Raw genomic sequence first — 22,180 nt, 5'->3', positions numbered from 1 at the left:
ATTATGTGTGACATAACCTTTTTCCTTTTTTGTTTGTCGTCATACAAAAATATGTCATTAACTTAACTTCAGTAGACATCTATGTCCTTCAATTTTGGGTGTGTACAAGTACACTTAAACTTATATAAAATTGAACAAATACATGTCATAATACACATAAGATAGCGCGTAGAACACAAAATTGTTATGTAGGATGCCTGTAGCACGAATATGATGTTTATTTGTTCAATTTTATACAAATTTAAATTTCTATTTGTGTACACCTAAAATTAAAGGTCATAATTATTACATGAAGCTAAGCTAAGAGTCTTATTTATATATTATTGTCTTATTTTTTCCATCACTATATGTGCTTTCGTTAATAATAATGGGGCAAGGGATATCATAAGAATCCTAAACATGGAAGAAGAAAAAGGAAAAGGTGGAGGAACTATCAACATCGAACTCTATAGACTCCAACCAATAGAAAATAATTAAGAATTAGGGTCCTACAGTCATTTTGAAATGTTTCTTATTCGTTAAATAAAAAGATGCAAAAGTACTTTTGAATTAATATGAAAGGTAAAAAAAATAAAATATACTCTTCAATTCACAGAATATCATAGCTACGAAAATAAAGAATCCTAATTAAGCTTGAACATTTGTTCCTCTTGTATTAATATCTTCATTGGACGTCTTTTTTTCCATCAAATTCAAGAAAAAATAAGTGAATTACTTAGATATATTCTTTATTTTGCTATATTTAGATAGGTCAAAATACATGTATCTCGAGATTCATGAGGTTAAAATTAGGTGTAATTTATTATAGATATATTATATCCAAGTGAATTCGCATGTATCTAGATACATTACAAATTAATTCTCGTCCACCTCTCTCCATTTCACTCGCCACTCTCCCAGATACATGTGAATTATACTAGATACATACATATACATGTATAATGTACTTAGTGTAGTTTGATTTGATTTGCATGTATCTGGGATACCTCCCTTCTCATCTCGCTTGTCTATCACCCTATATTACCATATCTGATAGCAAAAATACATGTATCTAAGTGTATGTTCATCAATATATGACAGAAAACTTTTAATTAATGGTAAAATATGCAATATATTGAAAGTATAGATAATAGTAATATATTTTCCAAAAAAAAAAAATCCATCATAAATCGATTTTCAAGATTTTAGTACAACCAGCAAATAAGGGAAAATAGGATAAAGAATTGCTTGAAAATATTTCAATTTTATAATGCAATCCCTTGAATTTTCATGTACATACTCAAAATATTAATTAGTAATATATGTTTTTAATTCTCTGACACAATACACAAAGAAATAAAGTATGTTTTATAGGAAAAAAGGTCAATCAAGCTCTTAAACTATGTGAAAAAAAATAATGGTCCAATAATTTTAATTTAAATTCTGCACTTATTATAAAAGTATCTTATAGAAGTGTTCGATTAAACTTCTAATGGAATAAGTGAGTCGTAAATTATTATTGCAATGACTAATTACCAAAGGTGTTGATATTGTAGAAGGTACGAATTTAGAATAATAGTTCAGTAATTTTGATTTAAATTTTACATTTATCTTATAAAATTATTAATTTATAATTGAACACAATATATTTTAGTTACATCTCATTTTTAACAAAAAAAAAAGATCTTTTAATTTTCATCGTTACAATTTACATGTGCTATATTGAAACATAGGATATGATAAGATTTCTGTTAGCCATAAAAAAAAAAAGTGGATCCACTATCAACATCGAACTCAATAGGTTTAAAACGGAAAAGATAATTATTAAGTAATTGTCCCTACGATCACTTACATATGTTTGACAGTTTGTCATTATAAGGTGTCCCTAATATTGAGGGATCGATATAAATTTAAATTTGCACCGACAACTTTTTTTATATGAGGATAAATAATATTCAAGACTCAAATTTAAATATCTTTTCGATTATTATACATTTACTGAGAATGATTTGAAACACGAAGTCCTGACTATGTATTTATATAAAGAAAAAAAAAATTGGTCAAATCTAATTTATCATACGAAACCTCAAAATTTTATATATATTGCAAAAAGAATATATTTATAACAACTTAAACTCGTAACCTCGTTGTCACATATAATATTAACTCTTTATCTTTATGTGAAAACTACTTGTAAAAAGCATTTTAAAGAATTTTGAAAAACTGTGAAGGACAAAGTGTGGACCGGAATGCTTGTTGGCGTGCATCAATTTTTTCTTTTTTTATCTTTTCACTATTAATAGCTTTAATAATATACCTAAGTCGAAATGAATTAACATTTTTATGATTTCACGTAAAAGGTCCAAATTTTAATCATAGAAAAAAAAAATCGAGTGATCCATTATATTGTTAGCTTTATGCAAACGATGATGAATGGAAGTTGCTTTAGAAAAAGTTGCTTCAATTTTCAATATAAGATTATGAGATTCCTTAAGATTTAAATAATTGAAATTTAGGCTATATAATTATTTTATTTTCTAATTTATTAACCTCAAAGTGGATTATAAAGTGGATAAAATGTTATAGGGCATTATAGTAATAATCATAACAATTAAAAAAGATGAAAGAAAATAGTTAATTGTAATATTTATTTTTATTTAATTATGAAAAATTAATATATATAGTAATTTGATGTTAACTAAACCAACCATATATGTGTGGTACACAAAACTTAATGTTTATGGTAGACCACAAATGACCAAAAACAAGAAAAGGAGGTTATTATCAATTTCTAAAAATAAACAATTGCTAAGGACTTTAACCACGTAAAATCAAACAAGATGAAAATGTGTAGTAAACCTAATATTATTCTTTATTATCAAGATGGATTTTGGAAAAAATGGCTACATTATCATGCTTATCCTCAATTTATTTGGAATAATCATATCATTTCCAATAATAATTATCCCTATCATAACAGTTAACAAATTTTGTCGTGAAACATCAATGTCAATGTTCTTAATTGCTGGAATTATGATATTAACATGGTCATTGGTAGGTTTAGCAAGTTCAATATGTTGTTGGAAAATTGGTTTTAGGGAATTTGTTTATATGAGGTCACAAGTTTTTATATTATTTATAGTAGTTCTTTTGGGGACAATGGCATGGTGGCAATCAAGAACAGATTCACGTATGTATACATATTATGATTGGCAAACTTTCAAGAATTGTATGGTCAAGAAACAAATTTGTCAAAGAAATTTAGGACATGGATGGGATAGACTTTCTCCATTTGCTTCTACTACCCTTCAGGTATATATATATATATACACGATTTTTTTTTCTATTCTAATATTCATCGTAGAATGAAGAAGTTCTTGACTATAAATGTTTTTATTCGTCAATAAATGTATTTAACATGAATTGAATTAATTGGATAAGTGAATTATGAATATGAAATGGTTTGGACAAGAAAAAAAGATATACATAATCAATCATCATTTGATAGTCATATAAGAAAAAGAATTTGGGTGGATAGTATTAAATTTGAATTGATTAAAATAGATTAAATAAATAAAAAGATGAGTCTAAGATCCATTATGATTCCACCTCCTCTCTTTTTTTAGGCATAATTCTCAATCTTCAAATTAACATAGTACTAATTAAAGTTCTTTCAAATTGATTTTTTTAATTAAAAAAAAAAACAATCTCAAAAATGTAATTTTATTTGCTTGCATTTAGGTTTAGATCTTGACTCATTTTAACCTGATATTTGAGTGAATAATTTTCAATTCGTCCTGTTCAATCAAATTAATAACCTAATTAAAACGCAACTTATTAAAATTTGAACGGGTTAAGTTGATAAATAAATTACTCCACTTCATTTGCCACCTCTAATTGCAACCACGCACCTAAACAATATAGTTGTGCGCCATTTCATTCAACTATATGTATATTATTTGTCATTCAATCATCAATAACTTAACATAATAAATCTCTAGATCGATTTTTTTTAATTTCAGGACGCTTGTTGTAAGTATCCCAAGATATGCAACAGTAGTGATAACAATAAATCCAAAAACGAGAACACAAACTCGCGAGACCCTTTAATTTGGATGGATACAGGCGATGGTTTCCCGGTGACTAGCAATCAAAACAAGTCAACAGAAACTATTGAAGATTGTCATCAATGGAGTAGTGATCCCAACAAGCTTTGTTTCGAGTGCGATGTATGCAAAAAGGGCTATTTGTTTAAACAAGATCAAAATTGGGCTACTGCATTGTCAATTTGTGTTATTAATAGTGTTGTGCTCCTTTCATTTTCTTGTTATTTTTATAGTAAGAATTTTGAGGAACCTGGTGGTATGGAAAAATCAAAAAGTAGCAAAGTTCATCCTAGTAGTGTATAGGAATATATGTATGTAACAACTCATAGAGATGTTACATAAGTGTATCATATGTATATTTAAGTTTAAATTTGTTATTTATTATAGTTAGAAGATATTGAAACTTTGTAGGGGTTATATGTTGACACTTTGTAGTTTACTATAAAATTATTTATATTGATAACGTATTAGTATGTAGTGCAATTTAATCATCTCTCTCAAGAGTATTGACTCCCATATTGATTATTTGAAGCCCTATCTCATTATCTATATTTATGGTTCGATAGTCGATATGCTAGGTTTTCTCTTTGTTACAATAGGATGGGCTCGGGCCCTTGTATCTGAGGGGTTGGATCGTCATTTCGTAATTATAATGGAAAAAATTCATAAAAAAACTATAATAATAAACAAGAAATCATCGTAAGAAAACAAGAAAATAGCTACTCATAAACTTTCCTGGCTAAACAACAAAAATCACAGGTAATTTCATTTAGCGATAGATTAAAATAAAATCTAATTAGCTAGGAGCTATTTAGCGACAGATTAGCTAGAGATTACGGATAAATTCTTTAGCTAATTACATGTTTTCCAAAATGATTAAATAAAAAAAAAACAATATTCATGAAAATAAGATGACTATGTTGAAGTGTTTTCCTTTTCTTCCTCAATTTTTATGCCCTTAATACCATCATCAATAACATTATTATTATCATCATCATTATCATCATCGTCAAATTCTTCAAGAAGAGATCCATTCCTTTGTAGCTCTTTGATTCTCTTGTATTCATCATAATGACCTCTTCTATGCTCTATGAAATTCCTTTTCCTCTCCGATTCGTCGGAATCTTCATCAGCATGATCCATAACAACAACGTCATTATCATTATCATCATCATCATTCTTATGAGGATCATCAGATCTATTTTTACTTGAACACGATGCCATGTCATCAACCACTTCATCGCTACGATTGTTATATTCCTCAAAATTATCATTATCATCAATTTTAGGGTGATGATATGGTGTCTTTGGCTCGGTGATCTTCATTCTCACCGGTTTATTCGCTTCAATTTCCTCCAATTTTTCTTCATCCCATATAACGCCCATCTCAGCGTACAATACAAATGGATCTGAATAGAACAAAATGAATATAAATGATTTGTGTAATCAATATATTATCGACTACCTAGTTTAATGTATTGTTTGGAAATATATCTCAATTGATTCTCAAATCGAAGAAAGAAAATGAGGAATGATGAGTTAAAAATTGTATATATTAATAAGAGAAGAATAGGAGAAATGTTCAAACAAGTTGAAATTTCATACAGTAATAAATTTGCTACTAATATAAATTGTTTGGACATAAACATGACACGTACCCATAATTTCGTAGTTGTTAGGAAAAATATTAAAAAATTCACGGGATTGGGATAAAGTCTTCATTTGCATATAAAATCACTATACCTACTCTATGTTATCAATTGGTTTCTGTATTTCCTTTCTTTTTCCTCTTTTTCATGTGACACCTTTAATGGAAATTAATTTATATATATTGTTATAACTAATTGTCTTAATTTGTCATTTATAATATAACTTTGATCTTAAACGTGTTATATGAGATGTTGAAGTAGAAGAGTTATGTTTATCATGGATTAGATGTCTCATGTCTAGTGGATATTAAATGAGCTAAAAATATATAGGTCAAGGTCAAGTCGTGAGTCTTGCCTTTTTTTCTCTTTTCTAAAGAGATGTTTTATAATCAAATGGCGAAATCAGAAATTTTATTTGATATACCTCTTTATGTCGGACAAAAAGAGTAGCAAGCTTTACGCCACATCGTACTATTGCTCTAAAATGGAATATTTGCTCTATGAATCGTAAGCTGAGTTAAATATTAGTACTCTATCGTCTGGCCCTTGAAAATTTCTCGATTATTAAAAAAAAAAAGTTATGATAAGCACCAGATAAAGTAAGTTCTATGGTGGCTACACAATCCTTCCAAATAAATAAACAAGCAAGTTGTACACTACTGTTTATTGCAGCTACATACCTTGCTATCTACAAAAACTTCCACTACAAAAAAAAAAAGGACTTTCTGACTTAACAAAACAAGTAGTTTTTACTTTAACTGATGAAGAGCCACATTAGCATATCCCTAAAGAACCAAACTTACTTATACTCTCTGCAAATGGGACATTATCATAGCAATGGGCTGTCTTGAGTTACTGTTCAACAACAGTCACTTGTTCAAACTCGATAAGGGACAGATTACTATCTTCCTTGACAGAGAAACTAGCAGGTTCGGTAACTTCAATACGTCCCCACCTGTCCACTGCAAGCCTCATTGATCCCTTGAACATATCTATTTTTGCATTGCGCAGAATTACAGTAGCACCTTCTTTCATCATGTCGACTGAAAGAGAAAGTACTCGAGTTAACAGAAGGATAAGATAATGAGAACAGCCTGATATCTGATAGAAGCATGTTCAAGAAAGATTCAAGATGCATGAAAGCCTCATTTCTTCATAATCAATCACCAAAATAATTCAAAACACCGATTTGCCAAAATGAAGAGAGTACATGAATTCTAATCACCAAAATGACGAAGTTTATGAATCCTAATCACGGCCATCACATAAAGGTTACAGCTCACAAAAAGAAAAGAGATTGCAGATTTGGCCAAGCAAATAAGGAAAGCTGAATATGAAACCAGCGTAAAGACAGATATGTCTGGCTAAATATCCGATTTCACAATTCTCCTTTCTTGAAATAGTTAATATGATGCTTGCATGTAGCAGAAAAAATAGGAAATCTGTTTCTTGTGAGAAAACAGGGCTCGGGTTTACTGAACTCTGAAAGACATAGGATGAACATAAGTTTGGCTTAAATTGCACTGCTAACTGTACAGAAGAAACTAGGTGAATGATATTTGCATGCAGTTACAATTGATACAATTCTACATCCCAGTAAAGACGTGTAGCATAATACCAATAAGTGAATAATATCTTCCACACAATCACCTGCAAAATTATTTATGCCTAATTGATGGTGTGCCTTTCATTCAGTGTAGCCTAAAGCAAAAAAGCGCAAAAAAAACTCTAAGATCCGTTGGGGGCATTAAGCACAAATAAAGTGTGGGCTTTAATGAAAAAAGGCGCAAAGGCAGAAGAATAACATGTTGAATGCCAACTGACTGCCTCTATTCATTCACATCCCACTCAGTAAAACTCTCAACAGCAATACTGCAAAATGAGCTTTTTTTAGATCATAAGGAATGTAGGTAGTGAAGTTGAACAAATAAGTGAAGTATGTTTCAATTACTTAAAGCCTCATAACAAGTTTGGAAGTTAAATCAGTCAAAAAAAGAATCAAACTTCATTGTTCTTTCTTTTCCCCCTTCAACAGCATTAACACATCAAGCTCACAATGTAAGATCAAGACCACCAAAACACATACTAAGAGTCTAAGATCACCAAAACACATACCATCGGCCCCTTGGTCAGTCAATTAACATTAAAGATACAGTCTTTACTGCCATTATACCCTTGTAATACAGACTAATCTCAAACTATAATCGCAGCAAATTAGAATGACTCCACGATATCACCACAACATCAACTCCCTTTCTCAGTTAACTAACATTAAAGATACAGTCTTTACTACCATTATACCCTTATAACCCTTTTTAAAAAAATTGGGGGTAGTTAAAGGGAAAAGGGGGAGGGAATTACAAGATGGGGAATCAAATCCCCACAAGAAAAAATTTCAGGCAATCAACCAATTGAGTTACTAAGATTCTCATACCCCGTGTTGCTCGGACTCTCTAAAAATATTGCCACGACCACGTCGGATCCTTCAAAAGAGCACTACATTTTGAGTATCCGACACACATTTTTTGAAGAGTCCAAGCAACATAGGCTATACCCTTATAACCACGATTAATCTAAAAATCCATCTAGTCAACCAACTGAGCTACTAGGATTCCCCTATACCCTTATAATCATGATTAATCCCAAAACAGATATCACAGCAAGTTAGAATGGATACAAGAAACCACTGTGAGCCCCTTGAAAATGTAACTACTACAAATCCGGATTCTCTCTTTTTATGGATAGATACTGAATGCTAAATTGAAACCAAAGACAATACCTTGATCATTTCTAGCAGTGAAAATGATCATCCCTGTCTCATCACCAACCAAGCATTCAGCCAATCGCATCTGACGGCCTTGATTTCCCCTTGGCACTACCATCTTTGTATTAACCACCTTCACAGTAAGATTTAGCCCAGTAGCCATTGGCCTAAGCTGATCAACCTTAGTGAAAACTGGTTGTTGCTTCTTTGGTTCACCCATTTTTATTTTAAACCTAACAAAATCCAAAAAGATCAAATCTTAACACATACCCAAACCAATAAATTGAAAAATAAACTCAAACACATATTCATAAACCACAACAAATCAAACAAATAATTTAAAAAAACAAATCTTTGATCAATAAACCACCATAGAAAGCTACAGAAGACAGAAAACATAAAAATTCTTGAATTTAATATATTGAATAGTTATAATTTTGAAGATTTAGTTTTTGATTTACCTGAATTGAAGAGAAAAATTGAGATCTGAGTATTCTTCTGGAGATTCAGATTGGAAGTAGGAAAACAGAATGGGGCTTTGGTTTTGACGAGAGAACTAAATATCAGTTTCCACCCTATGAAATTATTAAAAGTTGTAATATGCCCCCCTAAAGAAATTAATTGTTACTTCGTTTGAAAAGAGCTTGTAGCTTCTTTTCTTCTTCTTTTTTTTTTTTTCAATAGATAAGATGATATATTATAATTTAATTATAGACGACAATACATGTAATTGGTCGAGCATGGCTCCTTTTAGCAATGTTTGGGGGCGGGGTTGAGGTTGCAATATGTCTGTCGTGTATTTGGGGTAAAATTTTACTGTTTATGGCTTTCGATTTCTCTCAAACTCTTACTACTGATAAGCATCTTTTATAATATATTCTATAGTAGAAGGCGATCTTTCTAGCCTATCATAAAGAGTTCCTACTTTGTTTTGTCTGCTTCTATTTTACTAGAAACAATTAACGTAAGTCCAAAGCACAATGAAATTAGCTTCCTTTGATCTAGACCCTCACTTAGCCAAGGTATTTGCCACTTGGTTTTCTTTCCTAAATCTATGCTGCACCGGAGGGTTTCCAAAATTGAATAGCAATTTCCTTTAGTCAGTCAAAATATTAGAATAAGATGGATGATCATTCTTTTATGTTGTACGTTAGTGAAACAGTAAAACTTTTATGAAGCTAGCTAGCCTTGATGACGAAGAGGAATATTCCGATACTAATATATATGTATATCTTTTATATAAGATGACAAAATCATTCTAATTATTTGTTATAATAATAAATTTATATAAAGACCTTCGATTTTATTTATATAAAAAACAATAATTTGATTTGATTGATTCCATTAAAAAAATTAAAATCATTGACACTTGTAGGAGCCACCTTAACTTGTGTGAATATCTTATTCATTTATCATTTTATAAATAAAAAATACAACACATGATGATACAGATAATAGAATAGATAGAACTAAAAAATGCAAGTGTTGTGGGGTAAGTTCACGTACTTATTAATTTAGGAATTAGGATTAGGTAAATATAGTCAATCATTTATTTTTGCTCCATGAGTCTTAACTCAAACCATTTCCCAATTTTCTTTAAAGATATAGCTTAAAGAAATACAAAGCAAAGGGACCTACTATTACCAAATTCATTTTCAATTAGTATATATATATAGGATATGATAAGAAGTACTCATGATTATTTGTCTATATCACAAGTTAGGAATAACCACTTATTTAAATTATTTTTAAAAAGATAGAGTACAACTAAGCAACTAGCAAGCTATACATATTGAATTTCTTGCAACAATCAACGTGAATTGTCAATTTCATGTGCTTTTCGTAATATAATAATTGTATAATAGCATCTTTATAGCCATCGTTTATCTTAGTCAACGTGTCTTATCTCAAAACTATTTCCAATTTTTTGGGAATTCTTATAAAAGACCAATCCTCCACCTAGCTAAGAGTTGTCACATTTTATCTGAAGTTCTAAAAGATAAAGGGTAGACTTCTTCTTTTTCTTCCTTTTGTTTTTGGGAGTTGAGAGTCGTTTTCATGAATAATAGAGGAGGGTGAAGGCATGAAAATGTTCGAATCTTGTTTATCGAAATATTATATTATATTTTTAATTAGAGAAAACACTTTGTCATAATAATTATGTTTCACTCTCAAATTATGATAACTATTCTATTCAAATAAGGGATAGAGCTTAATTAGATCAAATACAAGTTAGGTATTCAGTTGAATTGCTCATTAACTTCAATCCAGATTTTATATTTATTTTTTAAAAATCTACAAAATATAGACAAATGATTAGCTTAAAACCTCAGATATCATAAAGTCATAAATTTCAAATTCTGATTCGACGAACCCTTGATCAGGATTGACCAATGCTGAGTAAGATGATGAAGATGTGGCCCAAAAATGGTTATATAAGTTTACTATCTCTAATTTTTAAAATAAATGGTGTACCAAACGTAGAAGTTATCCAAAGCTCTACTCTCTTTCATTCTTTATTTTTGTCTCTATTCTTATCCTTTTTTGTGGTTTTCATTTGATGGACAACTTTTATTTTTGTGGTTTACTCTTATCACTTTTGCCTTATTGGCTTTATTTTTGATGATAATTTTGCTATTATAAGGGCAAATATAACATTTCTCTACTCCTTGATGATACTTCTCAAGTCTTGAATTCTACTTATAAGGTACACTTTCTCTCTTTCTCTTTCTTATATGTACTAAAAGAACATCAAATTTTGAATAATCTGATTACTTAAAAGATATCTATGCACGTATCACTTTTATATCTTGAAATAATCATGTCATGTCATTTAGTAATTCATATTCTTAGGCAAAGGCAAAGTAGTTGCATATACTAATGGAATCATAGGAGTTTTAGATCAAACAAATTTGTTATCTTTTTTGGTGTGTGGAATATAATGTGGGGTATTGCATATTATTATTATTATTATATATATATATATATATATATATGATATTGTTAACCAATGTATATGATAAGTGGCTGAATTATATTCCAGGAATATTATTGAGGATTAATTCTTAGTAATTATGGCTGGAAAATTAAGGAAATGCATGCTAATGTGTTGTTCAAGAAAGTCTTTCAATCAGGTTAGTTCTATATATTTAATTATCTTTATTTTGAGTCAAATGAAGATGGTAAATGTATAATAACACCCTTATAGTTTCGACAATAATATACGTAATGTAATCTCACAAGTAGGTATTAGAGAAGGTGCGTGACCGAGCAGACCTTGCATCTACCTTGTGAGGATAGAATTTCTGAAAACAACTATTTGAGAATTTACGAGTAATACTAAAATACTATAAAGGGAAATCCATTAAATAAACCTCCCTCTCTGCCACAAAATATTCTAGGTATATTTTTGCTTTTGAGATTCAAAAAATTCAAATTATACTTAGTTTAACTTTAGTCTAACGTCGATCGAGAAAACGTTAAATGGTTTCTACTAATAAATCAAGGTTGAAAGGATAATGTAGAATGAGTGTTAAGACAAGAGGGGTTATTCGGATGGTAAGCACTCCTCATTCCCAATTCGAAGGTGGTGAGTTAGGTGCAAAATTCAAAACCCAAAATGACTATTTTTAATTATAGAAATTGAAAAGTGACCATATGTGATTTTTTAGTGAATTATTGCAATTTTTAGTGAATTATTGCTCGACTCTAATTTTCTTTTGTCAAATCTTTCTCATTTGGGCCCTCTTATCATAATATTCATAGTTTGGATACTAGCCACATTGTTCGATTCTATCTATTCACCATATAATGAAGGTCAATAATGGAAAAAAAAACTTGCAAATTTTAGATTGAATTATGATATAAATTATAAAATAAGATTTATCCCTTTTGGATATTTTCGTTTTAATTCTTCATTTTGTTGAAATTTTCCCGCGTAAAAGACTTCAAAATTTAATAACAAAAAACCAAGGGAAAATAGATGTATACGTACTTTTACACGTTATAGTTTTCCATCAAAATAGTTATAGACAATGTAAAAACATATATGTATTATGTATAACTACTGTATATTTTTATATAATAACATTACAGGCTAGCGACCGTAAAACGGCCTTTTTTTTAAAGTTGTTACTACAAGCCCAAACTTCTTTAATGGACCACGTTTTTTTATCATTTTAAATGCAACTTTTATAGGTCCAATGGCCCAACAAGCCCAAAACTCAAAAGTTTGTTAGATGGCTCCAACCCAAACCCCCCACCCACCACCCCTTTTTTTTTTTTTAGGAAATTTCACTTAATAATTTTAAATAAGTGATTTTAAACTTTTATCATAAAAATAAATTCAAAAATCAAAAGTAGTATTCATTTTTGAAAAAGAAAATGTCAAACTTAAAATTATGTTCTCGTGGTCCTAGAGTAAAAGTTTAAGATAACTTAGGCCTCATTTGTTTGTATTTAATGTATTCTGAATCTTAATCATTCAGATTCAGGCCATTAGGTGCGTTTGATTTATAAGATCATTTTTGTAATTATATTTTTTTTCGGGAGCAAGGATTGTCCACTTAAATGGTAGTTGTTTAAGTCATTATGAAAATTAAATTCATAATACTGCAATATAAAAAATACTATTTCTCTTCAAATTTATGTGAAAGTGTTTGATAATCATAAAAAGAAATACAGATTTATTCAACTTGTGATTAAAAAATATCATTCAATTATAAAATCATATCATGAAAATTAAAAATTATTTTAAATACACAAACATATAAGATCATTTCAGGGGTTTCTGACCAAAAAAGAAAAAGTTAGGGGTGGAAAATTCAAGCCAAACCTATATGATTCATTTAACTTGTTCAAATTTAAATATATGGATAATATTGTAAACGAATTAAATTTTGGTATAATTCATCTTAATTCATTAATAAAAGTTAGCACAAAGTCAGTTCAAATTCAATTCGTGCGCTATCCAACTCTATCGGAAGTGCTAATTGATCAGAGAATTTATTCAGAAAATTTTAAAAAAAATTATAATATTTTTTAATTTTAAAATAAAATCATTTGTTTTTTCACTTTTTAGTCAAAATGTATTAAAGTTAAAAGAGTAAAAATATTTAAAAAGATAAAATAACATAAAATAAATCTCTTTCTAATCAAATTCTGACTAAATTTTTTGACCTAAAAGATTTTTTCGATAATTTAATTCGATCACAAACCAATAAATAAGGGTGTCACGTCACAAACCATTTGTGGTGATGAAAGTTATATAAAATGGTAAGGTCGAAAATTGGGAAAATGGCCTTTTCGACTTTCTTAAGAGCATTTTCTTATAGTCCTCTTCAACCTTTCCAATTTCAAAAGAATATTTTGGGATATTTAATGCTTTTGTTTTGGAATTTAGTCATATATACATTTGATAGGATAAGGATTACGTACAAAGTTATTAGTATTTCTGTTTCAAAATAATTCCATATTTGGATACAAACAAATAGTAACTAACTAAATTTTCATCATTTCTAAGAGAAGTCTTTAAATTTGCATACGAATTTTGTGAATTGGTTATACTTTTATCTATCATTTTCCTTTAAGTGAGTGACTTTTTATTCTTATTGACTTATCACAAAAGTTTTTCAATATGTGTACTTGGTTTTCGTTTTATTTTAATAATGATGCAAAAAATAAAATTGTCCTTGAAGTATGTAAAACAATTTAGATTTGTCAATAAAATTCGTCGTTAAGATTAAAATATTATGTTTATTGATTTTTTTCTTTTAATATTTGGTGTGAATTTTTAATATAGTTACTGATAATTTATGAAAATAGTGATCGATGGAGTTACTATGAAAGTGAAAATTCAATTTGATGGTGTAGTTGACCATTATTTGTGTGCCATTTGGGTTGATTAAGAAAGAAAAAAATGCATAAGTACCGATTTAACTTATGCCCGAAATTTCAGAGACACACTTATACTATACTAAGGTCCTATAACCCTCTAAACTTGTTTTATAAATAATTTTTTATCCCTTTTAGAGGGTTATAATTCTCACATAGTTAAAAAAAATTCTTATAAAAAAATGATATAATGGAAAGCTAGCTTTAGTTGTTTGTGAATAAGAAAAAAAATTAATCCCTTTGTTTAGTATTAATATTCATTTATTATTGACTTTATATATATTTATTTTGATATTATCTTTTTATTTTTGACTTGACACACATATTAAGAAAATTACAATGACATAATAAATTTAATATTTTATTATTATTAATTAATATTTCAAAATAATATAACAAACAATTATTATTAAATGAAATGAGTAGTTGATCTCAATAACAAGAAAGATATAATCCCAAAATTTGGATCATTTCCCAAAATTGAAGAACAAATTTAACTATTTTCCCAAACATCGATAAAACTTAGCCTTAATTATCATTGAAGAATGGTCAAATATTAATTGTGATTGGTCTCATATTGTTTCTTTTTCTTTTTTCACATTTTATTCCTTCAAACTTTATTTGTGAGATGGTTGTAATGGTTAATTCATCTTTAATAAGTCGAAAAAGATGAATCAATTTAAAAATAATAGACTTTTTCCAATAAAATCGGATCTTGAAATTAAAAGAGTTTATTTATAATGTGAAGAAGAAAAGTTCATTTTGATATTTAATTAAATGTATAGGATGTAATGAGCAACACAATATTATTAAAAAAATAGAAAATTATTGGAGAAATTAATGAAATGTTGAGTCCAAAAGCCAAAAATAGAATGTGGTGGCACTCCATGGTTGACTTAGCCACCGGCAAGCCAGGAAGGCCACATTACACGTACTACCCCTTCACCTAAAACTTTATAATAAATTAATATTTAATAATCATAATCATATTTTTGACTTAGTTATATAATAATTAGAAGACAAAGCAGGATTCTATTATGTCCAATAAACTATTGTGCCTTCGTGCCCCCTGATCGGGTTAACACCATTCGGAGTCGTTTGATGTGAAATATAAATTGTAATATTTAATCGAAAGTATTAAATCATAATAACTGAGGATTAGACGAACTTTAACACTCAATTAAATTTAAGCAATTCCCAACCTTTGAAATAGTGGTAGGACAAACGAAAAATATTAGATAGGGAACATATTTTTAAATCGTTTGAACTTATATTGAAAGTGAGTAATAACACCAATGAGGCTGTTACAATAATACTATTTTTATACTCTATTTGATCAACGATAATTGTTCAGTATTAACTTGACATATCTCTTAAAAAATAATTAATAATAGGGGTAATATTTATATTATCCTTTAAACTTATTAAATTAAATGTTTTGAAAAACGTATTAGATGATAAATAATACTTAATAGCAAGAATGAAATTGGCATAAATTGTTGAACAATTATTTTCAATATAATGGACAATTATTGTTATTTTGGTCCTCTTAAAAAAGAATGAATATTTTTATATTTAATAGTAATAATTAAATTTAAAATTTTTATTTATCTTTGATGAAATGATTCATAAAGACACAAATATTTATGATTTAATTTAGATCACAAATTTGGAAAGTGTTTCTTTCCTTTTTAAAGTGAAAGTCAAAATCCTCGCTTAGTTCCATTTTAAGAGTTTAATTAATTTTTAAAATTAAATTAAATTATATATTAATTTAATATTTTAATATAAAAATTTAAATATTTAAAAATTATACTAAAAATTATATTAATATGACTAAAAATATATTTTAAAATTTCAATCAAAAACCATATAATTTGATTAAAAATAAGAAGTGTGATATTTAGAAAGAAATATTAATTTATAAAATGTCATAATTGAAATGAAAAACTATTTTAATTGATTAACATAGCAAGTGAAATCAATGGCCCATCCTCCATAACCGCACCACAAATGGGTGACGTTCCATCCATTAAGGCGTTGAATATTCATAAAATTAAAATTTCAATATAATTAAATAAAATTTTTTCCAAATTTCAATTTAGATATATAAAATATTTATCCATACCCAAATCTCTTTTCTATAAATACTCCTTGTAATAGTTACCTTTACAACACAAAGAACGTGAGTTTATTTACTCTTTTTTGAGCGTTTTATTCATCCTCTTTCTCCCTTAGCTTCATCAACCAAAATGACTTTATTTTCTACCAGTCGAGAGGTATACTCAAATCTCATAAATCATTTGTTTTCTTCGTAATTTCACCTCTTTATTCTGATTCAATACTCTCCAATTCAAATTGAATTTCGCTCGATTTTCCATCGTTGAATTATCAAAACAAGTTAATCACGATCGTTTTTTTTTTTTTTGGACTTGCAGGTGACGAAAATGGCGGAAGATTCATACGAAGACGCCATTGCAGGACTGAAAAAGCTTCTCAGGTATAGAAAGAGACTTTTCCATTTTTTGTCCTTTTCCATCAGGACTTTCTGTATCTTTCATAACGTAATTACTGTGATAAACTCTGTCCTGATCCGTAATTTCACAGTTTCCGATAAAAACGGATAGTGATTTCATCCTCCAATCCTCTAACTGTTTGTCTGTCTACATTACACTGGGTCCCACACGGTGTGAATAATTTAATATATTTATTTTTTTTAATTATTGTTTTTTTGTGGTTGGTAGTGAAAAGAATGAGCTGGAAGATACAGCTGCGGCGAAGATAAGGCAGTTGACGGCGGAGCTGGAAGGCGCCGACGGGAAAAAGTCCGACCCGGACGAGAAGATCCGATCCGGATTCGCTCATTTCAAGGCGGAGAAATATGAGTAAGTTAAAATTAGGAAATTGTACTTTACCGTAAATAAATTCTGTCCTATAAAAGTTACGTCCGAACCTTTGTGGCATCAAATATTGCATCATTCTCGAATATGCTGCCAGTTTTTTTTTTTTATTATATAAAAAACATTATAATAAATTTAAATTATATAAATAATAAATGAAGAAGTTAAATCGATATTTAAAAAGAAATCGAAAGGATATTGAGTTGACTTTATTCAAAATTAATTATTTATTTTCTGAATGTGAAAAGTTGACTCTCACCCGTGTGAAAATATTACTCAATTGAATTGTTAATAGTGATTAGATACTACTTAGTACTCTCCTTAAATTTATTTTTATTTGTCACTTTAATCTAAAATATAAAAAATAAAATGGTGGGTCACTTAATTATCCTGTAGATATGTCTCTCTTTCAGAGCTTTCATTAATGTTGATAGAATTTATGTCATTTTATAATAGTAGTACAAGAAGGTAATAATGATTTAATTTTTTTTTCACTTTAAGGTTTAAACTATTCTAACAAGGTCATATTGTACTTTAGAAAAGAAAAATAGATGTAATTTAATAACTTTGTGTTATTAAACACATTTCTTAGTATAAGCACATATCAAAAGTATTTATTTTTATTTTATGAGCCAGTAAAAATGAACGGTATCAAATAACGTCTTGATAGTTCTAAAAATGAAATGAAAGCTATGAAAAACAACTCTTCGATATGAGTGATTGCCAAGTGTTCAACTTGTGTCTAGAAAATAGTGGAATCTTGATCATTGAAGGTCTACCCTTATATTATATGCCCACTATATTTCTTGTATAAAATTATGGTCCTACATTGAGGAAAAGGCTTTCAAATTAATGGAGTATAATATGGCACGTCTTGGACTACATAAAAAGTTTAGCTAAAAAGATTGAGAGAAAAAGTTTGTTTTCGATAGAGAATTTTAAGTTTATTTCCAACTAATGCTTGAAAGTAAAAGCATATTTAGAAACTCACTAAGAAAGTTTAAGAATCCTACACTTAAATGATTAGAAGGGAATGATATATCACCTAATTCTCTTATTCGTGGGGTTAATTATATATCTAGTCTAAAAGCTAAAGAATATTTATAATTTGAAAAGCTTCTTTACATAGTTTTAGTAAATATTTACGCCAATAATAATTATGTTAAACATCTTTAAATTCTTAACTTTGGTTTTTGTACTTCCATTTTATAGGAAAAATCCGGAGTTGTTTGGACAACTTGCCAAAGGTCAAAGCCCTAAGGTAAATTATAATACTTGTTCATTTTTTTATTTGTCGATTTTAAATTTTGTATATAAGAAATAATAAAATTAACATGAAAATTTATTCACAATTTAAAATATTATATAACAATACAAATAAAAGTGAACATAGTTAATCATGGCCGTGGTTTGTTAAGCTAGTTATTTCCTATGATCAAAAGCTTATAGAAAAAATTATCCTTTAACGATGATTCCTCACCTTATAATGTATATATTATATTATTTTTTGTCTTTTTCCTCCAATCAAAGCTCATAAGAATAATAATTATTCTATTTTGCATATATACTCGTAGGCGTTATTCCCTATTATATCCCCAAACTATTTTAATGTAAATCAACATCATACTTGCCGTCCAAAATGTGAATTTTGTTCCTAAATATTGAACTTAGTTATTTTTTTTTGGAATGCACAACAATGGTAATGACGTTTAAGGCACGTTAATGAGTACTTATGTATAATTTGTGATTAAATTATGTGCAGTTCTTGGTGTTTGCTTGCTCTGATTCTCGAGTTTGCCCATCACACATCCTCAATTTCCAACCAGGAGAAGCTTTTGTTGTCCGTAACATCGCCAACATGGTCCCTCCTTACGACCAGGTAAATTACTGATGATCTGTTTATATGACGTTTTTTTCGAGTTAAAAGTCTAAAGAGAAAAATAGTGTACCATGCTGGAGACTTAATGAACAAGAATTAAAAAAATTGAAAAGAAAAGAAAGTAAAAGATCAAAATAATGATGTGGATATTTATGGCATAAAGTTTAGATTAATATTCTTAGTTGAATTGCAGATACTTTAACCCATATTTATTATTTGTCCTCTACTTTTTCCACGTTATTCTTAATTTAAACTCTAATTTTGTTGTTAACTATACATTACAGACAAAATATTCTGGAGTGGGTGCAGCAGTCGAATATGCAGTTGTCCACTTGAAGGTCAGTCATTTTTATGACAATTTGAAATTTATTTTTATATCTCTACTTAATTACCATTTTAATTAATAATTAATAAAGGTAGCTCATTTTATCCTAATTAATTATGAGGTCAAGAACAAAGTACATGTCTTTTAGCCTGTTATTTTATGGTCCAATATTGGTCCAAAGATACCTAATTCAATTAAAGATATTCCTTTCTTACTTAACTTCTCCTCATATATTTATATAAAAAATTGGAAATGTCAACTTGTTATGACATTGACCTTTTATAATTATCTAAAATTAAGAAAGAAAAATTTGACATTTTTTAAATTGCCGAGCCTAATTCACCATCTCCTCAATTTTGCTCAATAATATTTATATTAATCATTACTTCGAACATAAGTCATTCTATCTTTTGATTTAGCAGAACGATGATCATGTTTAATCAAGGACATTGTAATACTCTAAACTTCTCCTAATTTAGAAACATTTTTAACTTTCTAAATATTATTTTGTGTAACTTTTCAGAGACAATATTTCTATTAACTTCAGTCCAAGAGAATCTACTTGTCTGATTTGGTCTGTACCTCAAATTGCACCCCATGTGCATGTTAGAAACCAAAAACATGTAAATTAGATTAGCTCAAAACTTCAGCCTTAAGTATAGGGATTAGTACAAATCATTTAATATTTTGATAATCTTTAATTTAATTGCCCATACTTGTCCTTTTTCCTATATATTTGGAGTTGTAAATTAAACAAATGCAAATCAAAATATACATGTTAATTACTTCATTAGTTCTTAACTTAACTTAAGCCTTAAGAAAGTAGGGATTAGTAAAATCATTTTAAAAAAAAAAATTTACCTGTATTTTCCTTTTTTCTCCTATTTATTTGGAGTTGTGAATTTAAAAATGAATAAAATTTGTACAATTATAGGTGGAGAATATTTTGGTGATTGGGCACAGCTGTTGTGGAGGTATTAAAGGACTTATGTCTATTCCTGATGATGGGTCCACTAAAAGGTTGGTTTTTTATTAATTTTTAATTAATTAAACAACTATATAATGATTGATAATGAAAGTGGACTTATCAATAAGTGAATAGTCACCCTTATAAAGCTGTTGATAAATAAAAGATGATCAGTCCACTTGACTTTTTTTTTTAAAAAAAATCTACTCATCAATCTTTTTTTTACTTTATTTGTTTATAAATTGTACTCTCTTTTGTCCCTTTTATCTGTCATTTAGTTCTTATACGTATACTTACAAAAAATAAAATTTTTTTTCTCAATTTATGTGATATTTTTTTACTTTTCAAATGTTAAATTTGACTAATTTTAGAAATTACATTGAACTTGATTAATTTAAATTTTTCTTGCTAAAATCTATATATTCAAAAACTATATAAAAGTATTATGATTGATTAAGGTTTATCTAATTTGAATATCGAAAAATGAAATTATATTTAAAGGTCTTCTTATACTTTGAGTACATTAAAAATGCAGTGATTTCATTGAAGAATGGGTGAAAATCTGCTTAACAGCCAAGGCAAAGGTAAAGGCAGAATTCTGTGATTTGGATCACAGTGAACAATGCACCAAATTGGAGAAGGTAATTACTTAATTCATGTGATACACTTTTTTTCTATAGATATTTGTCGTAAGAAAATAATAAATATTTTTCTATATTCAAAAGTAATTTAACTTAATTTTCTCATTTTACTCTCACTGAAAAGCTGGTCCAAACCAGTTCTTGGGTGACATTTCACTACTTTTTTCTAAAAAAAATGTACGTTCAGACACAACTTTAAAAAATTTATAGATTACGAGTTTCAAAAACATTTCTTAAATTTTGTGTTAAGTCAAAATGCACGAAAAGCATAAATGTAATGTTAATTATTTTTTTGGTATATGATGTTGAGCAGGAAGCTGTGAATGTATCACTAGGGAATTTATTGACATATCCATTTGTGAGAGAAGCTGTGGTGAAGAAAAACATCGCACTAAAAGGTGGACACTATGATTTTGAGAATGGATCCTTTGAGCTTTGGAATATTGACTTCAAACTTACTCCTTCTGTTGCACTCTAAATATGTTGCAAAATTTTCATATAACCAATTGTAATTGTGTTTCAAGTTTTTCTTCTTCTTTACTTGATTTGCATTTTGATGTAAATGTATTACTGAACAACAGTGTGGAGTGTCATCACATAAATAATGTTAAAATGGCTGTTTTCAGCTTTGAGCTTAATGTAATCTACTTGTGTTTTTTTTCACAACCTTCCTTTTTTGATGAGCCAAATATCTTACTCATACTTGTTTTATTCTACTTCCAAAAGTGAAGGCACCTGATTCCTTTAATCAGCATAGACCTATTAGTTTAAAATATTTAGAATAATAAAGAAAATACAATCTTCAACAAAACAGAAACAATGAAAAGAAGAAAATCGGGTTCATTGAATGAAAAGTTAAACATGCTCTTTTTCTTGGTCTCAACTGATATTTATGTCCTTCAACTTTAGATGTGCACAAGTAAAAACTTCAACTTGTATAAAACTGAACAAGTAGACACACGTCCTATGTGGCATAATACATATATGACATCACATAGGACACAACTTGGCTACACAAGACGCCACCTAGAACACATATCTAAACAAGTTAAAATGCTTATTGGTGCACACCTAAAGC

General features: G+C 28.5%; 4 protein-coding genes across 5 annotated transcripts; 2 read left to right on the top strand and 2 right to left on the bottom strand.

The window, feature by feature from the left end:
- Positions 1–2,782: 2,782 nt before the first annotated feature.
- Positions 2,783–4,552, top strand: LOC107020148 (protein TORNADO 2-like). The gene is made up of 2 exons (XM_015220451.2): positions 2,783–3,291; positions 4,002–4,552. Exons 1-2 carry the CDS (start codon positions 2,863–2,865, stop codon positions 4,386–4,388), a joined length of 816 nt encoding a protein of 271 aa, XP_015075937.2. The 5' UTR covers positions 2,783–2,862; the 3' UTR covers positions 4,389–4,552.
- Positions 4,553–4,785: 233 nt separating this feature from the next.
- LOC107019962 (protein phosphatase inhibitor 2-like) lies at positions 4,786–5,678 on the bottom strand. Its single transcript, XM_015220311.2, has one exon. The coding sequence runs from the start codon at positions 5,469–5,471 to the stop codon at positions 5,001–5,003; it is 471 nt and encodes a 156-aa protein (XP_015075797.1). The 5' UTR covers positions 5,472–5,678; the 3' UTR covers positions 4,786–5,000.
- A 596-nt stretch (positions 5,679–6,274) lies between these two features.
- Positions 6,275–9,120, bottom strand: LOC107018568 (uncharacterized protein At4g28440). The gene is made up of 3 exons (XM_015219077.2): positions 8,960–9,120; positions 8,514–8,731; positions 6,275–6,777 (listed from the first exon to the last, which is right to left on the bottom strand). The coding sequence occupies exons 2-3, from the start codon at positions 8,716–8,718 to the stop codon at positions 6,587–6,589; spliced, it is 396 nt and encodes a 131-aa protein (XP_015074563.1). The 5' UTR covers positions 8,719–8,731; positions 8,960–9,120; the 3' UTR covers positions 6,275–6,586.
- A 1,925-nt stretch (positions 9,121–11,045) lies between these two features.
- Positions 11,046–21,768, top strand: LOC107020627 (carbonic anhydrase 2). Of its 2 annotated transcripts, XM_015221067.2 has the most exons (10): positions 11,046–11,205; positions 11,542–11,632; positions 16,829–16,890; positions 17,135–17,275; positions 18,503–18,551; positions 19,053–19,169; positions 19,454–19,507; positions 20,429–20,514; positions 20,997–21,102; positions 21,416–21,768. In XM_015221067.2, the coding sequence occupies exons 2-10, from the start codon at positions 11,573–11,575 to the stop codon at positions 21,578–21,580; spliced, it is 840 nt and encodes a 279-aa protein (XP_015076553.1). In that variant the 5' UTR covers positions 11,046–11,205; positions 11,542–11,572; the 3' UTR covers positions 21,581–21,768. The 2 variants fall into 2 exon arrangements, with proteins under 2 accessions (XP_015076553.1, XP_015076554.1); XM_015221068.2 differs by lacking the exons at positions 11,046–11,205; positions 11,542–11,632 and adding an exon at positions 16,388–16,669.
- Positions 21,769–22,180: the final 412 nt, after the last annotated feature.

This window comes from Solanum pennellii, chromosome 5 (assembly GCF_001406875.1).
Source record: "Solanum pennellii chromosome 5, SPENNV200".
NCBI lineage: Eukaryota > Viridiplantae > Streptophyta > Magnoliopsida > Solanales > Solanaceae > Solanum > Solanum pennellii.
This window is presented reverse-complemented; position numbering and strand designations above follow the sequence as displayed.